The following is a 13,448-nucleotide window of genomic DNA, read 5'->3' on the forward strand; positions in this document are numbered from 1 at the left end:
TTAAGCCCGCTCGCGCAAAACGCAGCGGCGAACGCGCAGTGCAGCAAAGTGTTCGATTTATTTGCCAACTCGCGTTCTCCAACTGTTGCCGCCTGCCTACATGAATACAACATTCGTCACTGGAACCTGTTGCAGAACAAACAACAACAACAACAACGAAAACAACAAAAACAAGATACGTCCAAAAGTTCATCAACCCTCAAATGCTGCCAGTCGTAGGAGGAATGAGTCACATTGATAGAAAATATTAAAATGTTTATATCGCTTTGAAATGACTTTTATACACCTTTTGTTTGCTTTCGAAGAGTAATTAACAGTAAAAATTTACTAAAATCTGCTATTTAAATAATTTATTTAAAAAAGAAAATAAACATTAGCATCAATTAAACTAACTGCAAATTTAAGTTAAAATAAATCGATAGTTAAAAAAATCGGGTATTTATTTGGTTTATTTTCTTTATTGTTATTTCCAAAGAACAATCTCCCAAAATGCCCCGAAACGATCGTCTCAAAAAGACTACCAAAAACACAAAACCAAAAACACCAAACAGATCCTTTATTATCCCGCTCCTGCCCAAAAACTGCACGATCAACGATCAAGTAGCCCTTGGGAAACGTTGTCTTGCTTGCTCACTCATCCCCCAGCGGCACGACGACTTTCCAAAAACCACACCGTTCACGTTGGGCTGGCAACCGCACCGACCGGGGTGCGCGTATATTCCTCGCTTGCCGACGATCTCGTTTCGTTCTTGCTGGTCTTGCGCAGCCCCTCCGACTCACGATCACGGCAAGTTCGGGCGCCCAAGCGCACACTACTACTTTGCGCCTTTGCGCGTCCGCACCAACCGCTCAGTACAGCTTGAGTCGTCGACGCTGAGAGGCCGCAGCGCGTTTCGTTTCCCGTCGAAAGGTTGTGTGCACCCGGGGGGTTTAGTTCGCATAGATTTATGCTGGGAGAAAGGGGTGGTGTTGGTGGAATGGTTGGCGGTCTTTTGTGGTTTGCCGTCGTGGTGAAGGCAAAGATTGCGCTTATTGTATTTTCTGCTGCTGCTACTATCATCGTTCGAGGCAGGATGGTCGGTGGTGAACAGTCAGACGGTGGCGTTACTGTGAGGGGTTGCGATCTTCTCGCACCGTGTGAGTGTAGTGGTGTTATCACATTGTGTGCAACACAACAAAAAAAACAGAAGCGAAGATACGAGAACTAACATTGCGGAATGAACGAAACGCAACGATTGAAGGTCGGGGCGCGGATTTGCTTCTTTTATCCCGGCGTTTGGCGTTGTCTGCTGCCGCGGTGGAGTTGAATTTATCAGTGCGAGCCACACGATCGCGATCTTAGGTGTCCCAGTGCGCTGGTGTGTCGTTTTCTTGCTGTGTTAGTTTGAAAGTGTGTTTCGCGGAGACGATTGTTTGCGATTGGCGTGAGTCTGCGAGAAGCTTATTCTCATCACATCAGTCGCATATTATCGTAGCTGCGCGAGTGTGTGTGTGCAATATTATTGATTGCACTTTGTTGCATGTATGCATTTTTCACCGTTGCTAACTCTGAAACACACAGTCACAACTGCTACATCACATGTGTTCAATAGTGTTCAATAGTAAACCGTGCAAATGAATTGTTTTGACAATTTGTTACACTGCCCAATCGAGAGAGAGTAACAGACGAGCACGGTAGAAGCCGGGAAATTGCATCAAACAACGCTTTATACACCCGCTTTCTTGATCGTGCTTCGCGCTGTTGCAGAGAGTTATTAGAAAGTTTTCCCTCGGGAAGAGCTGCAGCATCCCACTGAGGGGGTTGATTTCTCTTGCTACACAGTTTTACGACGAAGTTCACCGCAAAAACAGTGAACTAATGGTGGTTTTTGAATGATTTGTGTTTTTTTAGTAAATTTTCCAATGCTTGTTGCTCTTGCGACTGCATTTTTATAGTGTTTTAAACTCATTTTTAAACTAATTCATACTTATGCATGATTTATTTCACCACCGCACACGTAAGAGCTTTGCTTACCACATAAAAGGGAAGCAGTAGCAGCACTAGATGAAAAAATTGCAGCATAAATGCAAATGCAAATCCATAAACCGTGATCGCCACATAACAAGTTCCTTGCCCGTGTGTAACAGTGAAATATTTTCCCTATTTTCCAGCCCGTCGTCTCACTTTTCCTTCAAAGCCCGCCCGCTAAGTGTGTGCAGTAGTAAGTGAGTGAACGTGAAGTAGGCAAAAAAACCCAAAATAATTGCCACCCCGAGGCCGCCCTCACCGCGGAGTGTGCCTAGCAGTGGTGCCCTTTCCTTCTAACTGCCCACGTCGTGTCGTGTCGTGGTGCTCGTTGTGTGCATTTGCAGTGTCTCAAAGCGTGTGGTTGTGTGTAACGCCGTATTGCATAACTCACTCACCGGCGTGCGCCCTAAAACCGAGCGCACCTTCGGCTAAAAAGGGTTCGTCGCCAACGCTGCCGCCGCCCGCACAAGCATTGAAATCGTTTGGATCGAATTTGGATTTGCGCGATTTGTCTGTCGGTGATTGTGGTGGTGCTTGTTTGTGGTAGTGTTTTTAGCTGTCGTTATGGTAGTGTAGGTGCCCCGCAGTGTCACATTTGACGTGATCTCGAGTGATCACCCATTCTATTCGTCTGTTGGCGTGCATTCGATTGTGCCCGTAGCCCAAATTTTGCAACGAATTTCGGTTCCAGATAGAGTTGGTGCGCGCTGGTTGCCAGAAGTGACAGAGTGGGAAGCAAACTGTACACCACAAAAGGCGCGACGATGAAGCTGAAGCTGCTGTACACGCTGGCCAGCATAGCGCTGCTGACCGTGGCCAGCTGTGAAGCGAAAGGTAAGCTGTGCAAAAATGAATTGTCTCTCGGCCGCTTGGCCGCGGTAAGAGAAGTGGTCAACCTTCGTCAAGCAAAGAGTAAATGCCACGCGTAGGAGTACCGAAGTAAAGGCTAATAAGTAATACAGCGAGGGGCCGTTTATTTTAGTGCTCGTAAAGGTCGAGGACAACTGCAGTGCTGAAAGCGAAACATTACACACCCATTGTGAATTTTGCTCTCTCACGCGCTGACCAATATGCTAAAAATACTTTGTACTTTGTGGCAATGAAGCTATCTTTTCGCATATTAAGATATGTATTTTTCCTCAGTACTGGTTTAAGAACACTTTCAACCCCTATTTGAGCCACTCTCCCACATTACGGGTTATTCCGATTTAAACAATTTGTCACCAGCTGCAAGAATTTACCTAGCCTGCAAGGGCGCGCAGACCAGCAACCATTCTTCTCGCCCATTGACTCATTACCATACTTGAGCCAAAAATGGAAACTGGTTCGTTCAGTACACGCAGATAGGCAAACGCTCCAGCGACGTGGTTTTTATACCTTCCACAAACTGAAACGTTGTCTCCTGCAAATACCCCGTGATCTTTGGCAAGCAAAGGTTTGTGCGGAGATCAGCGCCGAGCTTGGCATAAATATTGACTCATTGCGCCACGCGAGCCCAAGCCATAAACAACATCGCAAACGTCACGTCCATGTACGGGGAGTCGTTTGTCCGTGAATGAAATTCGGAGTCCACCCAGCGGCCTAATCCGCACGGGCGCTCGAAAACGACCATACACGCTCAGGCAGCTCGTGAACCGGTTCACCGGTGGTGTCCGCGGAGTAAAGATAGGCGAGGCAGTCGCGCAACGGCTGCTTAACGCGACAAACATTCGCCGCCACCGACGCAACGAACGATTTTCGGGGGAGGGAGCGATGGAAGGCTAAAAAGGTGTCTAGTGGAGATTAAACAAAGCTCGGCCCGGGGAGATGGCGTCATCGTCACTTCGGTTGGCTCCGCTGCCGGTTAGAGGTCGAAATGGTGGGCTGAAACTGCACTGCACCAACATTCACAACGGGCTCTCCAAAACGGGGAAGCGTGGTGGAGTCGCTTCATGCTTGCCGGTGGGGGCAGTACTTCGGTTTCTATTTGTTGTTGCTCAGTGTCAATTGCACACGCGCGCTGTTGCTGTTTGATGACGGTAAACTGAACGGCCTGTGACACTGCCTGTGACATCATCCGACCGGAAATGCAAGCTCGTCCCGGATGCGAACGGTCCCTGTGCCGGCAGTTTTGTCTTTTGTCGGGATTTCTTCTTTTCTCTGTTTGATTTCACCTCAATCGGGGAGTTGCCTCATCGATGCTCGATGCTGGGTGCTGTCACGTTGCGTTAGATACCGGTTAGATTGCAAATTTCCTTACTGGTTGAATTGCAAATCGGGTTTCTTTTTCCCCTTTTGAGTGACTAGGAACTGTGCCGCTTTATAAACATTTTTGCTTTCCTTTTTGGGTATTGCAATTACGCAATCAAAATATACACCATGTTCAATGAATCAAATGATTTTATCCTTTATCACTTCAGTTTTTTTAAACGTTAAATATTATAACTGCTGTTTGTATTCTCAAATTATTACTTATCATCATTATTACTTTTTGTATTACCAAATAAATTACAAAAGTCAATAACAGCCTAAAATGTATCTGCAAACACCAAATACAAACACGTAAAATCAGCAATAAAATAGCATCGATAGGAAACCCTTTAGCAATTTTCCACACATGCTTCTTCGCATTACGCATTTGCTGATCCATTTTCCTACTTACTCACGATGACCCACGGAATTGCACTCTTCAAATGCACTTGGAAAGTGTTCCCACTGCATTTGTCACAAATTCCACACCGCACGCAACCCACCGTGGCCATTCCAGAGCGTCATTCAATGCACCACATACCAGCGCGGGCCCATCATCGCCCCAGAGTCTGGCTTTGCGCAAAGGGCCAGCGTACATCATCGCCTCGAAGGCTGATTTATGGCTTCTAGATTCAATATGCGCTGCGGACACGTTCGAACCTCTCTCGAAATGCTTCTATCACGGGGATTGGCGTGGCTGGCTGTCCGAGGCCCCGTCGTCATCGTCGGCTGTGTGGTCGTCGCCGGATGCATAACCGCCGTCGTCACGTACCGACGCATCACCGCACTGGAACGGAAATATGGCAGCATGATTTATACCGGCTGGCGCATTATCGCTTCCTTTTCGGTATTCGGCTTTCCGTCCGTTTAGAAAACGCATCTCGCTTCTTTTTCATACTTCAGTTCATGCAATCCATGCACATACCATCACATCCATTCGCGCCCGTCCATCCATTAGGCGGAGAAGAACATTCTTGCAGCCGGTCGATGCACACTGGCAAGGAGAGCTTGCCTTTTTGTTATGTTGCACCTCTTTCTTGGAAACAAAACTGCGGCGAACGAAAGGCAACACGCAGTTGGGAGTGAGTGATTTTCCCTGTGTGCTTTAGATGCAGTTCTGCTTCTTATTATTTTTTTGATGAAGTTTGTAAAGTAAAAGCGAATCTCTCATTAGGCTTCTGTCGTTTCCGTTGTTGCGCATGCCTGGTGTGGGAAGGTTGAGAATGTCTTTTTATTTTTTGCTTCTTTGTAAAATGCATCGAACCTCGACTTTGCGACCCGGACCCGGTGCTGTAATTATGGTTTCGAGAACCTGGCAAACAACCTGTCGATTGTGCCGCTGTCATCAACGACGGTGACACGATTGTGTGCTATGTTTTTGCTAATTATAATCCCTTGCCATGGACAGATCATCTGCAAAACACTGCTCTCGGTGTAACACTGTATGTTTAAGCCATTTATATATTTGCTATTAACTTCTTGCTCTGTTCTTATAATGGACACTTGGCTCGATGGTGCAAAAGGTGCTCTTCCTTTGAGAGATAACACGATGCTGATAGTATTGAATGCAGTGTAAAAACGTGTGACAGTTCGTTGTTTTCAAAGGAAGTAGTTATAGTCTGACTCTAAAGTATCATTTTCACGCTTTTTTGCTACTTATAGTCCAGAGCACCAACAAGTGGACAGAACGCGAATAAGATGTGACGATTCGTGGAAGCAAGTCATTTTGCCGAAGAACTTTCCCATTGGCATTTATTTTACGAGGCATTCTTTCAGGGAAACGAATCATTATGACGGGATCATTTCTAGGTGATAATCACGATCTTCATGATCACTTGACACGATTCAACTAGAGTTAGGTCAACGCTATACTTATATTAAATATACAAGAAATAACGTTATTTCCCGTCGCCTTCATATAACACGAGCGAAGGGTTCCTCGCTTGTTGTACTGTTGAAGTCTTTTATTTCCTTTCAGAGCAATCTAGCTAAATTTCGTAATTTTTCAGCTACACAAAGTATTTTACTTGTTGTTAGTAGTTAATTATTTTAACTAACAAAACCTGTGCATATTTTCAAGTTCTACTACCAATCACGTTTGTAAATAATTAGTTGCCTGTTTCACTTCGCATCAAACTCTCAGCATCAGTGAAAGTGATCACCCATAAAATTCCAATCAAAGGGTGAGGCTGGCTTCCGAAGCGTCGTATGGCTTCTGGCGTTTTGTTTAACTCACACCGCACCACAACAAACCAAACCTCGACACGGCTTCTGTAACTCACTTTCGCTAACACTTCCCGGCACACCTTCCAAAGGGCGTTAGACCGCTGGTTCCTTTCCCCATTTCCTGCACTACTTTCACTGCAGCCCGAGGCAGCATCCAGCAAACATATCGGAAGGCTCTTTCTTTCAGCTTCTCGTGTCATGCTGTTAAGGGTGGTTTAAAAAATCCCCTAGATGTGATCTGCTTGCAGACGGCAAACCGTACTATTCCTTGAAAGCTGCCGCGCTAATGAGCAATTTGAAAGGCTTCGGCAGAGGCTATTCATTTTCCCAAGCGCAGGCGCGTACCAGCAGAACGGTACCAATTATTCTGTGCCTGTGTGTGAAGACTCACTTTTTGTTCAGTATCGAATGACATCACAAAAAACGAGCCTCGCACATCACACGGTACAAAGGTACACACGGTGCTATCGCTCCAGCAAGCATACGGTTCCTTAGCTGCTTAGCACGAAATTAAGGCAGATGGTATGCGTCATGCAAAACTTTCTCCAGCAACACGAAGATGGTGACGCCGACAACACACAACAGCCCCGAGGTGCAATTGTTCGCTTAGCGTTGGAGGTTGAAGGGGCACCAACGACGACGTTGACAGCGTTGAGCGTGAGTTTCTCGGGAATGGGTCGTGGTGCTTTATTCGAAGTGATGACAGCCTCTAGGTGGGATTGGTTTGTCATCTAATGCAGAGTTGATTAGCGTGCAGCGGTCACGGTAATACGTTTTATGGTCAACTCGACCCTTAAAGTTACTAGCACACCAAGTGAGTGTCGGGATGAAAAATTCAACCATAAAGGGTCAATGGTGTTAAACTCCCTGCGAGCACCCAATGGGAAACGAGTTTTGGAGTCACTCTTAATAACAATTTGTCAACTAGATGTGGAACGGCATGTCCCCCTTTTACGCAGAAGACTTTCAAGCTTTATCTGGCTAAAGCTACGCAAAGAGCACAACATGCGAGCAATCCGTAGAGCATTTTGTGTACAATTGCAGATACAGGCGCCATTTGTAACTGCATTCCATAGCGAATGGAATTTACAGTGACCTTCAATCCAAGCTTCGCCAAGAAAGGAAATGATACACAATAAACACTGCCCAAGGGATGTCTTTTCCAGTTTTTGCATGTACCATCGATGGCTCAGCGTCTGTCTGCTTTCTTTATCCATCTTTTTCCGTTTTCGAGCTGCCAATGACGGTTCGACACCTAACAAGAACGGCACCCGGATGAGTAAACAATACTGACAGCTTCCTCCTTTTGTAAGACACCTTCTCGTGCCTGAAATCTCTTCTCTCTACACCGCTGCCTACAGCTTCGCTATATTAACGGATAATGCGGCTGCGATTAATGCACGCGGATCGGTGTCTGGCTCCATTCAACTGGAAGGACGTGACGTGGGCCCTGTCAGAAGCAATTCATTTTTAACCTTCCTTTTGGGATGGGTGGGAAACGGAGCGGCGCAGGAAGATGAGCTCCCACACGGCTAGAACTGTTTGACCGGGGGCAGAGTGACTTAAACGCTGCGTGTTTGGGTAGAAGTGATGAACCCGGCAGGCGAGTCGACTGATCGACGTGGTGCAACGAGCAGTAGGTTTGGCTTTGGCTGTCATTACCTTCGATCCGTGGCTCAACCCAGACAAGCTAAGTGGCCTTGTGGGGTAAAGTACCGGGGTGTTGTTCGAATAGAAGCGTAGGAACCAGGGTTGGTCCGGGTTAGTATAGGCGTCAACAGCAAGCTTCCTTATACGCTAGTCGTTTGACGTTACTAAAAGATGTCTCGCTGAAGTCTCGCTTACTCGGTATGGTATAATAACTGCCAGCATCTGTAGAATCAAATTAGAATTGAGTTGGCTTTACACATTAGTTTTTGAAGAATAACATAACCATTGTTTTTAAGCAATACGGCCTTTTCGGACCGTTCCTTCCTGAAAAAAAAATTGTTTATTAATAATTATTCTTGTTACTTCCCGCGAATTACATTAACTTTTTAACCTTAATTAAACAACCAAACCGCAGTTGGTCACATCCCTATTCTCAAACCAAAGAATTGTTTATCCATTTTGCTACATTATTCAAAACATCTTTGCTCTAAACAATTCAAACGTTTGTGAATTTCCTATGCAACACACTGCAATGCTCATAAACCACAATTGTACCGAGAGCGTTACAAAACAATGCTTTGTCCCGCACGGAAAGTGCATCGGGCTTCGGGATCACAGTCTAAAAGAAGTACTGCAAGCTGAAGCTCACCCGCCCTGGGATCGGGAATATTCACCGGCTACGGTGGGCGGTAATTATCGCGCATAACAATTCAATGCAGCCGATGGTTTCATAATGGCAATGGCAGCCTCTCTGCTTCCCAAGCACTTGCGGAAACCGACCACTGTACTGGCGTGGCGTGGTAAAATTTGCCATCTCATGGGAATCAACGACCAATGGCGGCCACAATACCAGGGCTAGAAACCGCCAATGGACCTTACGGAAAGCGTTCGGGAGTATGGTACGAGCAGAATCTGATAAGCACCCCGGGCCAGAGGCGATCTACTTCCATTTTCCATTCGCTAAAGTGCGGGCGAAGGCGTTTCTGATGATGTCGAGGTTGAGACACATTAGAGCATCCTTTTATGGCTGGTTGAATTACAGCACAGTGAGGGTTGCAAATGTACTACAGATTCAACATTATTTGAAGATTTGCAGTTACTTTATTTCAATATTCAATACAGTGTTTCTTTATAACAATACCTCTTAGCTACCACAGCTTAGCTTAGCTCTTAGCTTACCACAGCTAATAAAACAGTGGAGTGTTGATTTGTAAAGAAGAATATAAGTAGTTTTCAAACGAGAGCATACACATTTATAAAATCAATTGTCTCTCTCAATACTCTTGGAATTTATACTACTGCCACAGCATCAATACACACTCCTACTGTAAGTGATGCACCCGTTCAGCAACATCAATGCGATCGCGTTGAGTAATGATCGACATCAGCATCGCCTCATGATCATTACGATTTATCGCCTTGCACAAGTTCTACCCGTTCGCATCACAGACGATCGTCCAGCACAGAGAAGAATGAGTAGAAGAACGCCAGCAAATAAACTCAACTGTGAGTAATGCACTTCTACGCTCTGCGGCCACCGAAGCTGACGGCTCTGTCCATCGACCGGCCCACAGACGCGATGATTGAGCAGAAGAAATGTGTAAATTATCATCGTTCCGGGGGGAGCGCAGTTGGTGTGTGCAGTTTGATTTTACGATTAAAAATGTTCTACATCCCCATCGATCGGACGATACTGTGGACCGTTTACGGTCGGCCCTTGAGTTGGCGGAAGAGTTTCGGTGAACCAGGAAGCAAGACACCTAAACACTTTGCACTTTTCATCTTGAAGACCTCAACAGAGTTTAGCTTCACAACCAACCCCGTCCTGTCGCTGTTTTTCAGCACCGGTTCGTCTTCTTTCGTGCCTTCAAATTGGTTAACGCCCAAATTGACGGCTGCTGGCGTAGATTATCGACGACGGGAATAATGTTTCTGACATTCAGCCGTCCAACCATCGGCGCTCTGGCACGATCACATCAAAGGGAATCGAGCTTGTCGATCGCAGCTGTTGGCAGCGATCGTAATCGGCGTTTTGAAACTTCATCTTCGCCTAGCCGGGGCTCACCCAAGAGCGAAACAATTTCGCTCGGATCATCGCTTGAATTTTGCTAAACTTAACAAAAGCATAACATTACCGCGCATCACCTTTTCGTGCGGTTTTGCATTATCGTAACGGTTTGATCGTACCTTCAAGGGGGGAGATGTTTGAAAACTTTGCAAATTGATAGCTTTCAACACCTGGAAATTGTGGTCGATGTCTCGGAGTCTTTAATAAACGAGACGATGGTTTTGGTCCGAAACAGCATCAAAGCATTGATCTTCTCTCCGTCCGCAGATAAATTCAACCTTACCTGGTCCCAAAACCGGAAATGCAAAATAATGCTGTTATCGCCTACCACAGCAATCTCTGGTCTGAGCTTTTAAAACAAGTTCCTTGCAGCATCGTGTGATATAAAAATAAAACACGCCAATCGTACGACACCGGTGAGTGCAGAAATAAATCTTTTACGGCGACTACGCTTGGCCTTCTCCTCTGTCCAGCAAATCGAGGAATGAAGATTGGCTACACATATTAGTTTAACATTTTGATTTTCTCACTCGAAGTTGCCTCCAGTCCAGTCCGTTCCGTGCGGTTCTCCGGGCGAATAAATTAATGCCAATCGCATGTTGCAGGTTTTGCACAAGGTGGCCCTCGACTTGGCTCCATTCGGAAGTTGGTGGCAAGCCGTGTACAAGCCGTGCCTGTCTCCATGCAGTTACAAAGTCTCGCCGGAGATTACCTTCAGGTTCTGCGCCCGCCAGCCGTAATGCGTCCTACGCTCACGGCAGCAAACGCGTTCTTGCTCGAACCTCGGATCGATGGCCGATTGTAAATTTCAATGAACGTTTGCATCGTTCAAGTCAAACTGATGTCACAGGGCAGCAAAGGTGCACAGGCTGAGCAACTGGTTTCTTCGCTTGCCGCGACGGCGGACAGCGTTCTGACGGGAATGGCCGTCGTCTGTTTGATCGTTTGAGCGGGCGGTGCTGCTTCTGCGCCTGGAAACGGTGGAGTTAGTTTTCATTAACTCATTTCCTAATTAGGAAACGAAACCGGGATTCACGAAGCGAAGGATTATCGCGATCTTACGTGGCAGGTGTACTATTAAAACATGCTTAATTGAAGCCACTGTTATCTAGTGCGGTGTGATCGGACGCAAGTCCACTGTTTGTAATTTACATTTATTTGCAGATTCGCTCGATTGCGCGATGCTCGATAGCGAGTGTGTTGGTTGTTAGAGTTTCCCGGGCGTAATTAATACCAGATATTTTTCATCCCTTCAGCTACTGGTCTTGGTGAAATTTAATAATTCAAATCTGATTTTTAAATCCCAGTCCGTACTGTAAGTCTAAGCTTGCATGAAATATGTGAATATTAATTAAAAAATCAATATTTGATCTTGTATCAGATAAGGTGTTGTGCCCATTCCCTAAGCGGTTGTTTTAAACCGCTACCAGCTCTTGTAAGGGAAATACCTAATTAATAAACATCTTTCAAGTATTGGTTGAAGAAACCCCCGTTTAGTTAAGCAAAATAGCTGTAACAGGTCAAGGTAAAAAAAAACTAAAGAGCATTAAAATTGATCGCTCCGAAATCTTAAGTAAACCGGTTCAATGAGAGCCGGTTACACCTATCGAAACGCCCCAAAACGGTTGGTTTCATTTTTTGCCACTGTTTGCCAAATTGATCGCCCACACTTCCGGATTTTTTCTTTGGAAGGGGGGAGGGGGGATCGAAATTGAGGTGATTGGTACAGGGCGGAGTACATAAAAGACGGCCAGTTCCTGTCGGAACGCGAACATCCTGGGGCGGGGCCCACCAGCATGTACGCTTCATGTTCCAATTAATGCGATCTCTTTGCCGCTTTTCCGATCAAGAAGGGAATCAATTAGTTCTGCTAGCAGTAACGAGCTGCAGCCGGCTTATTGTTTTTGTGCATTGAATTTTGACCCAGTTACGGCATTTATGTTGGAAAAAAATAGATTGTAGGAAATATTTCCTATTTTATTTCATGAAAATAAGAATCAGGAAAATGGGAAAACAAAACGCAGTAATAAAATGAAAATTTAAATGAGCAATGTAATTGAGGGAAATCGAGAAACATATTAAATTATGCACCATGTAAAATATTCAATTTAAGAGTAAATAATATGTAAAACTACAACTAAACAAGATAACTAAAAAGATAAGATATTGAACAAAAATGGAATAACAAAAACATAAGCTGGAAAACTTACATTGGATTACTTTTAAAAAGTAAATACAGAACTACAACAAAATTAGAGTCAAATTAATTAAAAAAATATCCCATTACAATGAGGAACTGACACTTTTATTCAAGAAAATTTAAAATTATTAAATAAACAACTTACTTTAAAATAAACGTTGAAATCATTTTTGAAAAAGTAACAACAGTACAAACATTTCATCAAATTGAAGTAAAACACAAACAAACCCAAAACACACCCTCATAATGAGGTAGTGACAATGGCAATTGCAATCAACATTGTCAATGTTTTGCCATAACGAAGAATGGAATAGAAAGAAAGGAACACAAAGACCTTCCCTGAACATCTCACATAACCTTGGCCAATAAAAAAACTGCAACTCTGAACTGGAAAAGCTACAAAGCAAGAAAAGAAAAAGCTCGCATTGAATGCCGTGAGGCAGTGAATTGGTGTGAAACTAATGCAACTACTAGGAGTCTGTCGGTCTGTCGGTTGTCGGTCTGTCAGTAAATTTGGTCTATTTGGCAGTTGAGAGCTGAAGAGAGGGAGCAGCAAAAAGAAGGTAACCGGCACAATATGTTCCCCTTTCCAAAAATCGTACCACCCCCACAGGTGCTTTGACGACTCGGCGCACGGATGAAACTGAGAACGTTGATGCCACGAGCAGGCACAGAACCCCAAAACGTGTTGGTGTGAAAATTCATTTCCCTCACTCCCCTCCACTCCACACCAAAACAAAACCGTAAAACCGTAAAGTGCTCCAAATAGTCATCCGACACGAGCGGCACCAGGCCACAGCCGGGTGCACTATAATTTTGATTCAATTAAAGCCGGTAACGTTTTTCCTAGATTTTCGGCACGTTTTTTCGAGGTCGTTTTCGGCGCTGCTTCGAAGTTAGAGGGGTGGATTGGAGGAATCTTTCTACTCAAATTTAAACCAGTTCGCTTTCTTTTGGCGGGTGGCGAGCGATGATGCTGCCGTTGTGCGTGATTTTCCGCCTTGCCACTGCCCAAAAACCGGCATGGAAGCAATTTAACTGATCGTCTCTAAGCGCAAATTCGCTTT

The 13,448-nt window shown here is 45.1% G+C and overlaps 1 protein-coding gene across 2 annotated transcripts in view; it reads left to right on the forward strand.

The window, feature by feature from the left end:
* Positions 1-786: 786 nt before the first annotated feature.
* The window catches only part of LOC120894148, a 53,773-nt gene continuing 41,111 nt past the window's right edge, over positions 787-13,448 (forward strand). The window contains exons 1-2 of one of the 2 annotated variants that reach the window (XM_040296560.1): positions 787-910; positions 2,152-2,842. In XM_040296560.1, the coding sequence (XP_040152494.1) occupies positions 2,773-2,842 (70 nt within the window). In that variant the 5' untranslated portion in view covers positions 787-910; positions 2,152-2,772. Of the gene's footprint in view, positions 911-1,217; positions 1,425-2,151; positions 2,843-13,448 lie in introns of those variants that run through there. The other variant, XM_040296561.1, reaches the window with a different exon arrangement.

Source organism: Anopheles arabiensis, chromosome 2, assembly GCF_016920715.1.
Source record: "Anopheles arabiensis isolate DONGOLA chromosome 2, AaraD3, whole genome shotgun sequence".
NCBI classification, from domain to species: Eukaryota; Metazoa; Arthropoda; class Insecta; order Diptera; family Culicidae; genus Anopheles; species Anopheles arabiensis.